Below are 13,035 nucleotides of genomic sequence, written 5' to 3' on the forward strand. Positions count from 1 at the left end.
TTAAAAGAAGAATACCTTCACAAAGGTAATTAGCTCCTTGAATAAAATTCACTGTTAGTGTTTCAGTAAAAATTGTAGAAGCCCAACTTGCAGGAGGAGGTAATGGGAACAGCAGAATTTTTCTTCTAAGAAATCTTTATTCTAGAATAAGAACAGTTTCAGCAAACACTGTCCCAGGTTTTTGGGGAACAAACCATCCTACTGCCTTGATTTTTCCATGTAAAATAGGAAGCACCAAATAACTCTAAGCCACAAGAACTTTTCTAAATATTTCTAAGTAGCTGTTTATAGCATGTACACTCCAACAACACAATGTTCAAAATTCAGACTTGGGAGGCATGGGGGGAAATGGGAAGGGGAAGGAGGAAAAAGCTGACCCTAGGATCATTTTGGCATGCCAAAGACTAACCCCATCAGTACTCTTGTGTTTCAGAATAGTCTTATATCCCTTGACAGATTTATTATCTGTGACACTTAAAGGATAAAGTTCGATAATGCTTGCTTGATTTTTTCAAGTCGTGCATTTTGGATTCTAGCTGACCAGGAAAGGGTTTGCATTCAAACTTTTGAGACCTCCAAAATAATAGAAGGGATTTTTCAGAAACAAACATTGTTCTCAGAAGGCCTAGTAATTTTAGGGAAATGTGTTTTGGCACTTATTTTCTTTAGAGAATTTTGTGTGCATTTTTTAGACGCTTAATTCCAAGCACACAATTCTCCTGCTTCAAGTAACTGACTTGTGGCTAGAAACAGTCTCATGTCACTTTAAAACGACTTCTTGCTAAAAATGTTAAGAAAGTTTGTCCTTCTTTCATCCATGAAGAGCCTCTTTTTTAGAGGTTTAAAGTGTTAGAGAGATACATGAAGCCTTTTAGAAAATGAATAAGCAGTGCAGAAGTTTAAGTCAATGAATTATTCAGGTTCTCCTCACATTCAAGATGATTTTTTTTCTACTTCTAGGTAGCTATTGCTGCTTGTAAGTGAAGTTTACTACAGGGTGAATAGCTACACAGTTCAGACAACTTCTGTCCTGTCATTCACCAATTCCCAAGACAGTCTGCAGTTTGCTGACATAGCACACCATAAATAGACTACACCATCCTCAATAAACACTAAAGACTGTTTCACAAGTCATTCAGACATCACTGCTAAAGCTTCCTTTTCCAACTAACACTCAATATGTTATGCTGGAACTTAACACTAATATTAAGGAATAATTTAGGATTAACATTGTAAGAAAAATCTTATTGAGGCCAACTTTTAAACCATTCAAGATATTCAGCCTGAATTATTTTTTGATAATTAAAAGGATGCTTTAACCACAAATGTAGACACCTCTCAACCAGGTTAAAGGATATGACTTTCAAATCAGTAAGTAGGCATTGCCTCCTCTCCTCTTACTCTCTTCCCAAGTATGTACATAATCTTTCTTGAGCAAGCTGGTACCATTAAACTGGTATTACGTGCACCAACACATCAAAGACCCAGGTCTGCATAAAACACCGCTCTAAACTCTTAGCTGTCTGATCCTGTAGCACTTAAAGGAAAGGCCTCGCTGATGTCAGTAGGGACTTGAGGTGCAATGATTTGTTTCAACATGGATCTAGTAACAAAGTTTTCACCTTCTTGGCAACACCTAAAGTTGTTAGAATTGTTTTAGAACTTCTCAAAGCACCTATAACAATTTTCAGTAGTTTGACCACTAGATGCTTCTGTTACTAAACATAAGCTTCCAGATTTCAGCTACTTAGGCATTTAGAATGCCAGTTTTCAGCATGTATATAAAATACACTTCAAAACTACCAACAGCACAGATTAGGAGCCTCGCAAGTCAGCTCAGACACTGTTGTAATTTAGAGGGTTGGATGAAGATACCCTCCAAAACTTGGGGAGCATACTTAAGTTGCTCCAAAGCTTAAGAACTAAATACTTATCGAATGGTATTTTTGTACAAATCTATAACTTTCATGGGAAGGAGTTTGTGTGTTTAAAAGCTGAAATAGTCATACTTTGTCAGTTAAAACATGCTCTGTATCAATGATACGACATGCACTTCATTACATTTTTACATACAAGATACCTCACCCTTCCAAACTTGTTCTGCAGCAATTAATTCCCTTTAAGGAGTATCTGTAAGTCTAGTCTCTATGATAAGCTCCATTCACTAAACAGAAAGGCATAGTGGAAGAAAACATCAGTCCTGAGCTTTTTCAATAACTTCTTAACAGAAAAAAAGTTATTAAAAATTTAGCTGGAATGATTAATAATCAGCACTCCAAACACTCAAAGGCTAATGTATCTCCAAATAGAGAAGTTATGTTAGGACAAACTACAATCAATTTCAGCATGCCAGATGAAAGCAGATGGCCTAAGAAATTATTAATACAGAAGTAACCATTTTTCTCCAACAGAAATGAAAACAATGAACATGTGCATCTCATCCAAGGAAGATCGCATTCCAGGCTTCGGCTAGGGCCAACTGATCAATAAACAGTTATCTTGGCTCAAGAGAACTTAAATCAACAGTCTGTCATTTGAAATAGGCATGTGTTAGGCAGCCTCACTTCTGTGTTTGTAATTTGGACAATCTCAAACACTGGCTATTTCTGTGTTTTCAGTAACTGCAGTAATGCAAGATCAGAACTGCAAAAAGGGTATGGAGTCTGCTGGCATTCCACTCAGACTGGTAACAAGACAAAAGGAGCCGGAGGCAGTAAGACTTCGCTACTTCTGAGAAGAGACAGATTGCTCTTTTGAGGGGGAGGGGGGTTCTCTGTTTTTTAAAGTCTAATTTTGGTGTACAGCAAATAGTATAGATCAGAAAGCAGTTGATAAGGATTTGCTAAGATATATGGATCTCTCCTCTGACTGGAGAACCACAATCACCTCAGTACTAGCCTAGCTCTCAGCCTTCCTAGAGTCCAGTATTTTGCTTTCAAGTTAATAAATCTTGGATGGATACTGTTAAGCCATTTTTGTTATCTTACTGAAAAACAGATTTAAACTCCATTTCTACCACATGCTAACAGGCAATAATAATTTATAAAAATCTGAAATTCCTTTTTCTACTAATCTACAAGAAAGATATTCCCAATAACTGAGACTTTCCTTCTACAACTACCATCTTTCCAAGTTCAAGCATTTCCAGATTCATTACTAACCAACTTTAATAAAAGCAGAAATTTCTGTATCGCAGTTAAGATACCGAAGCACCTGATATCTTGCTGTAGAACAGACTTCTGAAGCACTGTGAACACAAAATGTTTTTAAAACCTTGCTGAATTAGATAACCAATTTATTTAAAAAAAATTGCCAAGAGTAAGAATTTAGACATTGCAAAGCAATCAGGGATTTCCATGACTGCCACTGTGAAAATGCTACACTTAATTACTAACCAGCCTCTTTGTAATTAAAAACATGCCCAAAAGCAAGCTTACTCTGTCCTTTATTTCCATCAAGCATTTTGTAGAAGTATTGAAGTTTTCTGTTAATAATTTACTTGCTTTGAGTGACAGAAAAAAAATATACATCAGGCTAAACGCCAAACGCTAAACCTCTCTCTACTATGAGATGCTTTGTTAAGGACCAATGTTTAAAAGAAGCTTCAAACAGCCTTCATTTGATGAAGATCTACTTCTTGGGCTCTCTATAAGCATGTAGCCTGTACAACTGTGGCAAAGAAGGCACAATGACATCGCCAGGTAGGTAGAAGGCATGATAAAAATGTAGTCACCAAGTCGCATTAAAACATACTGACCCATTCAAAATCTCACTCTAATAGTTCACCTGTAGAGCTATCCTGGAGCAAACCAAGAATTTTCACTGATACAAACTAAACTGAAGTACAAGTCCTTTCATTTCTTACCAACTTTTCTGTATTTCCTTCAGAGAAAATACTTGAGATGATAGAAAACCAGATTACAAATAAAGAATAAGCATCACCAACGTGACCTCATTTTGATACTAAAGCTAAACAGTGTATTTTAGTATATACTCAAGTCTATTAAGCTCTTTTTCTTCACGAGTATAAAGTTTCTCACTAGTTCTGGTAGGAAACAAAAAGTAAAAATAAATAAAATAGCACAAAGGGGTACGGTCAACCTACAGTTTAACTGAAACTAATACCAATACTAAAACCAATACAGAATAAACTAAACACTGATCTGCTAAAAACCCTCACAGATGAAAAAGCCCAGGAACCAGGAGGTAACGATCTACATTACCACGTGTCTTAAGGTTATTTCCTATTTGTATTTTTGTGCCCAAAACAAGAAAGATCGGGTGCACCACAGATGAAAACTTCTTCAACAGACAGTCCTCGTGCTACACCAACACCATTCCCTATTGGCCCTTTCAAACGTGATTGAAAGAGAAAGAATTTCAGTCTGCCTCTAGATGAGCTCAAAGTGGCAATACCTAAAACGCAGGAAAAACCACCTGATGGAAATATCCCAGGAGTTTATCCATAGGTATGGAATGGAAGGAGTGTATAAGATTGCATTATTTTTTTTACTGTTTTTTTTTTTTCTCTTACTTAATTTATAATACTTTAAACACTGGTCTCATAAATATAATATGAACACTTTACACATGCCAAGCAATTAAAAGCTTTCCCCAAGAACTTTTAGGTCTTACCTGAACCACTGACGGCATCTGTTTACAGCATCTGGCTTTAGTCAGTAACCACTTAATTTAGTCAGAACTACAACTAGATTTAATTCAACCGACATCTTAATATTAAAAAACTTGTAGGAACAAAAAGATGCCTACAGACATATCAGTTTGCCTTAAAGTGATTAAAGTCAGCATGAAAAAAAGATTGTCTGTGGTTTAAGAGCTGTTGCTTGTGTCCCCGCCCCTGGCGCATATCATCTTTAAATAAAAAGTGCAAATGGGATTTGGGGGACTGGATGGACTGATTTGCCTATTGTTTGTCTTCAGTTGCTTATTCTGTAGCCACCTCACATCAACTGTCCCATCATACTTTGGATTAGCTACAATTTAGCTACTTAGCTAAAATAAGGCTCACTGAAGAAAAGGAAGAAGTGACATCTACCTTCCAGACGTCTCCCACCCTTAAGTCCCACAAAAGTGCTCATTTCCCTTTTTACAAAAACACAAAACCACCCTAAAATCTTGATTACAAAACTATTAAACATTTCAGTATTACCATCCATATAGTCACCTTCCTGTCAAGCAAGGCCAAAAAAGTGATGATGGATTCCCTTTGAATGCAAGAGATACTACACTTTTTGTAAGTAAACAGGCTGACATTACGATTGCAGTCTCTTCTGCGAGTGTACAGATGTCAGATGAACTGGTCCATTTTTGCAGGACCTTGTGTGTATTAACACCAGCAGATAAAGATCTAAGACTGATAATATAAACCCAACGTGAACTATTAACTTCCAAGACCACCTACTGTATAGACAAGTTTGATTTTCTAAGGGATCAGTCAACAGCAGCTGCGCTTTGTCACCGATGGCTGTCTTCTGAGTTTGAAGCCCTTACCACTAGACGGGGGGTTGGTGTCAGTTGATGGAATTCTGCGACCTACAAGGAGGCAGAAAAAAGAGATTATAGCAAACATTATACTTGAAACTAACTCTAAGCATTCAGTCTATGTTTTGGATTAGTCATACATGATTAGTGACAACACTCCTGCATAACAGGAGGACGGCAGTTAATAGTCTGCAAGAGGTATGGTTCCACAAAAAAGCAAAGGCAGTTTTAAGCTAATTTTGCAGTGTTTACACTTCAGGCTAAGCTAGACTTGGAGAACTAAGCTATAAAACCACCCAGAGAATATACTCTGCAGGATGCAATACCATCTGGAATATCTTCATTAAGAACTACCATCTTGACCTGTATTTCCACAGTACATCACCTGCATCGGGTTTAGCACAGAAGTGCTCGTAAAGGCAGCTGCTTTAGTCATCTAATCAGTCATTAAAATCGACTATTCCTGGTTAAGTATTCTTTTCTGAGGAAGATTTATGATACTTTTTCCATAATTTATTCAAGATCAATTTTAGAGAGCAGCTATTAAGTCAGTAAATCAGAAAGCTATTCTACAGCACATACTTTTCACATCAGCTTCAATATATTCAATTGCTTATAAGGACTATTTTTATACATTCGTGCTACTGCCTGAAACATCCTGCAAATAATCTTGAATGGAATTCAGTTTGGAATATTTTCTGCTTTGCATTCACACAAGAGAACTTATTGTCATTCGCACCATGAAGCAATCAGAAAAGGTTTGCAATTTAAGTTTAAAAACCTCCAGGTATCACAGAAATACTCGTGGAAAATCTACACACAATAGTTGTCATTTCCCATGCAGTAATCTAGCCTTTATGAATTCTCCTATCTTTGAAAATGCACCATTTTAGACTAAGTACAAACACTAAGAGTGAGAACTTCATTCCTTTTCTCAGCTGTATAAAGTCCGGATCATCTTCACACCATTTCCTTTCTCTTCTATAACCTTGGAAGTACTAGTTGAAGCATTCAATAACAGGTATAATAAGATGACATTGACTTGACATGAGTGCCTGCTGCTATTTATCCAGCAACATCACAGTAGGCTTAAAAACTCTAAAAGGACTATTTAGAGGTCATTAGATGGCCAAAAATTCATACAGCTCATTTTGCAGTTTGTATTCATGCCCAACTGTCACAAATTCAAGCCAGTATACTCTCACCTGAGTACCACAAAAAGTAATCAAATCTCTACTTGAACTTCTTTCAGAAGAAAGCATATTAACTGTTTTGATACTTACTAATTTCTATAAAGAGTTCATTAATGTTTATTGCATTTTTCGCACTTGTCTCTACAAATATTGCATGAATGGAATCTGCATAGTCTTTAGCATCTTTTTCCATGACTTCCCTGCAAAAATAAAGCAAAGAAAAAACTGTGAATGCAAAACTCCACCATTAGTCAAAAACCTTAAGGGATAGATTAAGCTTTCAACTGTCTCATTAAGGAGTACTTTGTATTTTACCTGTTTGGCATCACAGCCCTCCCTCATCCTGAAGTTAATGCTCATTCTTTACTCTATGCTGTCTCCCTGCCTTGAGGTATGAGCATTGCTGAAGCACAATCATAAACTAAGCAATGCCTTAATCCCTCTGACAGCATTACAGTGGAGTTTGTTTCTTGAGTGCTCTAAGTGTAGGTCTGCAATCAGTCATTACAGGGTCCTTTAATCTTGACGCGCACAGTTTTAGATGTACTGAAAAGATCCTAAAGCATTAATTCCACTAATCCAGTGGATTTCCTACAGCTGTTTACAAAAATGAGTATCTCACAACACTGCACAGATCATTCATATAGCATTTGCTTTACACTAAGCATGAAAATGTAGCTATAAACAGGAACATATTTAGACTGAGCACTGGGTCAAGAAGTGAAAAAGTTACTCTACACCCTTAAGTAGGCAAGTTGATAACGTTTCCTTAATAACATGAAAAAACAAACCCCAATAAGCAGAGAGAGGACTGGACTATATGTTGTATCACTTTACATACAAATTCTAGAAAATATAGGCTACTTTCAGTAACAAGGGATATAGGGTATCAAAAGCAGACTTTAGATCATTGACTCAAATGCTGCCTCTGACTGAAGCACAAGGAATCTTGCTCATCAGCTTGAATAACAATGTTTGCATAATTTATGTCGACTAAGCACCAAGAAACACACATTTGAGACAAATACTACATACTTTGTATTTGCCTTCTAATTAATTTTGTCATCAATTCTTTCAAGAGACATGCTACTTCTAACAGAAGTTATTAGAGCTCACTAGATAACTCCTATATATTAACAATTTGTAGAAATATACTAAAAACTAACTTTGCAGTGGTTCTTTAAACACATAACCATCTGTCTCCTTTGAGACAACAGCTGTGGTACCTTTTCCAATAAAATCTAAACCCAAGAAGTTTGCACACACCTTCTTTCTGAATTTGGCTTACTCAACCAGAACATCAGTGAAAAAGGGCTTGTTTTTAGTGCATGCCTTCTTGAAAGTCTGGCTGTTCATAAAGTTTCTCAAGAACTTTTCCTGCTCCCTGCAACCATTTCAGCTACGAGCCAATTCCACCCCAGTATTTAAGCAGGGAAGGAAGGCACCTGAACAAGCAAGTTAGAAAAACCTACACAATGCTTTCCAACAGGCTTGATGTTTTCCTGAACAAAATGAGGTGCTACAGACTGACAGGAGTACTCCTTATAAAGTGAGATAAACAGCTTGTATTACACTGTAGTTTCACAGGCAGTTTAGACTTGTGTAACTTGGCACTGCCACTAGAAAAGGTAATCCTGTCTCACTGTAACCTGCTCATTCCTGACCCTGCTATCCCACCTCTGTTATGCCAGCAAGTGTTCATGGAGTGAGAAACGTAAATATACTTGGATGAGTTTTCCTTTTTTAAAATGATTAGTTTTAATCTGGATCCATTTTACAGCCTGATTTACTACCCCATCACACACGTACTCACACCAACGCAGGGGAGGAAGTGGGCAAGACTGTCCAAGGCCAGACTAACCAAGTCTTCTGACAGCAGAAACAGCTCAGACCACTTCTGAAACTACAATGCTAGTGCAAAAAGCTTAAATTGCTCTATACCTTTTACCTGTTCTGAAATGTGAAAATATTTAGCACTATGAGCTTAAGTGAAAATCTCCAAGTTAGCAAGTTATTTACCTTACATCATTAAGATCACACTTATTTCCTGCAATAGCTACAACAATGTTTGGAGGTCCATGCTGTCGAAGCTCTTTAACCCAGTTCTTTAATGTTGAGAAAGTTTCCTGATGTGTGGGGGAAAAAAAAGTAAAATAAAGAAAAAGAAGAAATTAAAGACTCAGAACTGGCCCATGAAACCCCCCACCCCCACCCCGAAATAGTAATGCTGGGAAAATATCACATTTCTTACCTCCTTTGTGATGTCATACACTATAATGGCTGCTGCTGACCCTCTGTAATACATTGGGGCTAAAGCACGAAACTGGAAGAAAGACACCAGACATTACGAATCTGATCTTCTACTGACCTCCATGATCTCATTATTATTATTATATTATGAAGAAGTGAAAACTAACTTTAAAGTCCACATTAGTGGAAAACTTTTCTTTACAATTACAGAGATGCTGTGCAATAACATACATAGCTTCCATTCAAGTATTGTTTTACAAAAGGCCAACCAATACATAGTTTAGGCATCAGCAGCACACCTACCGCAAAAAGCAGGAAGCCAAACTTGACCTTACTTTGACTAGATTAGAATCTCTCATTCAAAAGACTGTAGATTATATGCACAGACAGGATATATGCTCAACTTTAAACTCCACGTAAGGGGAAAATAGTCAAAACTGAACTAGCTTCCTCCTCCAAGACATTCATGCTTTTGGACAAGAAGTAATTTCAAGAAAACTAGCATATAGTACCGCTGCTTTGAAACGTTCAGAAGTTGGCGTCAACCTTACAGCTTCAGGGATTTTGCTTCAGGGCTTTTTTTCCCCACCCCTCAAAAGTTAGAAGCATGTTTAAAACCGAAAACTGCAAAAGCCCACAACTATGCGACCTGTTGCAAACAGAGTTTTAAGGAACACGCTAGATAGTAAAAGGTTACAGTAATTCTATTGTAATTTTCAAAATTAAATCTACAGCAGGTATATTTGGCTGGCAGTGCATTTGCAGTACATAAACCAGTCCTGTACCTTTGCATGGGCAGAGTGTTATGAATCCAGGACTGAAAAAAGTGATAAAGCATATGATTAAGTTACACCAAAAATCAAGCATTCTTAAAAACAATGTGACATTCTGCCAATGTAAAAAGAAACAGACAACTAATCTAGCAACCAAAATTCTCAGTCAAAGCACAGAGTAAATTGCATATACTGTTTTCGTAAGCATATGCAATTTAGTGCTTTTGTGCATCTTATTACTCAGGGCAAGAATCATGACCAGAATACAGTTTTTCATAAAAGCTTATTCGGGTCTAATAAAATACCAATTTCCTTTTGCTTAGTACAGTTCAACAGAGAGCAATACTATAAATCATAAAAATCTTGCCATAAAGCAGAATTCCAGAGCATTTACATTTGGCTCTCAAATTCTGTTTTGAAAACAGGGTTTTGAACACAAAGTTCAGGATACAAAAATATTTAATAGTGGGAAAGGGAGACACGGGCAGGGATTCAGTTCATGTTGGGACATAATCCCTCTCTTCCTCCCGAGTACTAAAATGTAAAGGGAAGCATATTTGGTAAACCACCACTTGGACTGGTTGCAACCTGGCTTTTTGATTATTTGACTATTTACATTGGGAATAAACCAACTTTCACTTGCTGATTTTGTATTACTCTCATTTCCTGCCTGCTAACACTTAGATACTTTTTTCCACCTAAGAGCAGCCGGCAGATAAAATACATTAACAAAACAGATGTTACCAGAAACACTGAATTTTCCTTTTGCTATTTTTCCAAAGACTTCAGCTTACCCTCCAGTCTCCAATTAGTGTTTTGACAGAATTATTAAGACATAATTATCCAGAGAAACTCAGAATTGTTAGGTAAGAAGGCAAAGCCCCCGATTGCTGCAAGTAATCTGCTACAACTAATCGCCTATCAACTATACTCTGTGTAGAAGAAATGAGAGCAGAAATAAGGCTGGGCAATGAGCTGTGTGAAGTAAGCTAGTGTACATTTCCACTTCTGGAGTGAAGCAGGCCCTCCACTCCCTGAAGTCATTTAGAACACAGGGGTTGCCCAGGGTAGCATAGAACTATTCACTCCTGGGCTTCTGAAGTGGAAAAGAGCGAATGCTCCTCAAGAAGCCAGGATTACAAATTCTGCGCATTAGGTATAGCTCACCAGAGACATTTTAGTTCCAAGAATGGGGTGGATATTTACGGTATTCCAGATATCACAGAGGAAATCCCTTCCGTAATTCATTGTTAGATGTAACTCTGCTATGGATTTCAGGGCAAGGCAGGTACACAGACCATTTGTGACTAGCAGCAAGTGACAGTGCTGCTCTGTTTTGAAGAAAGAAACATTTATGAAGATACTGGCATCATAAGCTTCCCAGATATCACAGCTCACACGTCAGAGACCAGGTAAGACATCTTTCCCTTTTTTTATTTCAAGAAAGATACCATGCAGCTTGTGTGGAAGGAAATTAAAGCGGTATCATTCAAAGTCTAAAAACAAATACAAGGAACATGATGGTCATGTGCAGAGATGCTTACTCTGATTGTAGTGTGCTGAATCCACATTACAATGTTCTCCCATGGCTTGCAAACACAGTTAAAGTGAACAGGATGGAATACGTATTGGAAGTTTCTTGCCAAGTTGTGGCAGGCATGTTCATAAAGCTTTCCATTTAAGAGTACCAGCCTCTCAGAAGTCATACTCTATCTCTCAGAAGACTCACATTCCAGCATTAACATTTCCAAATGGGCTAGGATGTTCACTCAAGACAAACTATTCACAGAAATGCTGAGTGAGTGCTGGTAATGGAAGGACTTGGGTATTTCTAGTAACATGGATACTATTGGACATATCCCTGGGACACATCCCTGGCAACATAAATTTGCTTCATATAGTGCTGCTGGATGGAATTAAATTGTGATTCAAAATCTAGGACACTGAAATGCAATACAAATATAGTTGAGCTACTTTCTAGAGCCAAACCTGAAAAATAGTACAGCTGCATTTTCCAGTAATTATTCTAAACTAATAATAACCCAACCTGATCAAACTGACTCTTGTGGGGGACAGCTCTGGTGTCTATCTTTGTTACAGTTCACTCTCATCCTAAATAAACTCATCATGAGCGACTGACAATTGCCAGTAGTTAACAGTCAAGAATCTGCAACATAGCATTGTTAATACAGCTACTATAATTTCTACCACTGTTACTAGGAATCCATAAACAAGCAAGTTCACTAGCAAAGTCTTCCTTTTGAATTCTAAGTAAAAATCATGCAAATTAACTGATTTCATTTGACTAGTCATTTTCTTGAAAGCTTCTCTTGCCTCCCTTCAGAACTACACATGCTGCAGAGATCAAAACAACCAAAACAGATTTCTTGACATAGCTTCTAACATTACCAGATGTGAGAAGTAAAACTTTATAAAATAATAGATCAGTTATCACCCATAACACTGCTTGAAACATTGCTTTCTAAAGCCTAAGCCCATACCCTACTCACATTAATAACCCGAACACTGAAGCTAACAATGTGTTAGCAGTTGTATATTTTCCCAGAATTGGGGCCTTACTCATAACTCTGAAACACAATTATTCATTTCACTTTGATTCTCATGTTGCCAGATGCACTGGCTGCAAAATAACTCCAGCTGAATGTTTAAAACTCAACTAGAAAAGGTGCTAGAGACAGCTGCTGGCTCCCCCTCCACCTTGTTTTCTTTTGAAATGGCACTCTTAGTGAATCTAAACCCAGTCTTTTGTTTTTATAGGCTCCTCCTTTTAGGTAATCACCTTAGCTTTGTCCTTAAACCATAGCAACAATGAAAAATAAAAATATATTTACAGTGCCCATATCTTTGCAGGAACCTGCCTAGAAACAAACATTCTAGGCCATGTTCATAAAACCAGATCACACTGTGACTTTCAAGGGCAGGGCTGAAAAGCGACCCAATCTCTATCCAGAACTATCAGCACAGATATTGATTCTACTCACCCGCTCCTGTCCAGCTGTATCCCAAATTAGGAATTTATGCAGCTCATTTTGATACTGTACAGTCTTGGTCATAAATGAGGCTCTGGAAAAAAATTACAGCTTATGCTTTTCAGAATATAAACGCACTCTTAGAACATTATCACCATGAACTTTCAAAAAGGTCTGCATTTCAATAAAAGTGCTTCCCACACACACATACACAAAACTGGCACAGATTTTCATACATAAAGGCTGAAATTAATGAGGCAAAGGGCCTCAGAGGATGAAATTCAACTCAGAAAACAGAAGGAACACAAATGCAAATTATGAGCTTTC

The 13,035-nt window shown here is 37.4% G+C and overlaps 1 protein-coding gene across 2 annotated transcripts in view; it reads right to left on the bottom strand.

Annotated features, from left to right (window-relative positions):
- Window positions 1-13,035, bottom strand: part of RAB22A (RAB22A, member RAS oncogene family) — a 40,864-nt gene that overhangs the window by 22,213 nt on the left and 5,616 nt on the right. For both annotated transcript variants that reach the window (XM_030503343.1, XM_030503344.1), the window contains exons 3-7: window positions 12,721-12,802; window positions 8,947-9,018; window positions 8,715-8,821; window positions 6,786-6,895; window positions 5,423-5,553 (exon numbers count right to left, since the gene is read on the bottom strand). In XM_030503343.1, the coding sequence (XP_030359203.1) occupies window positions 5,456-5,553; window positions 6,786-6,895; window positions 8,715-8,821; window positions 8,947-9,018; window positions 12,721-12,802 (469 nt within the window). In that variant the 3' untranslated portion in view covers window positions 5,423-5,455. The remainder of the gene's footprint in view (window positions 1-5,422; window positions 5,554-6,785; window positions 6,896-8,714; window positions 8,822-8,946; window positions 9,019-12,720; window positions 12,803-13,035) is intronic.

This window comes from Strigops habroptila, chromosome 13 (genome assembly GCF_004027225.2).
Source record: "Strigops habroptila isolate Jane chromosome 13, bStrHab1.2.pri, whole genome shotgun sequence".
Lineage (NCBI taxonomy): Eukaryota > Metazoa > Chordata > Aves > Psittaciformes > Psittacidae > Strigops > Strigops habroptila.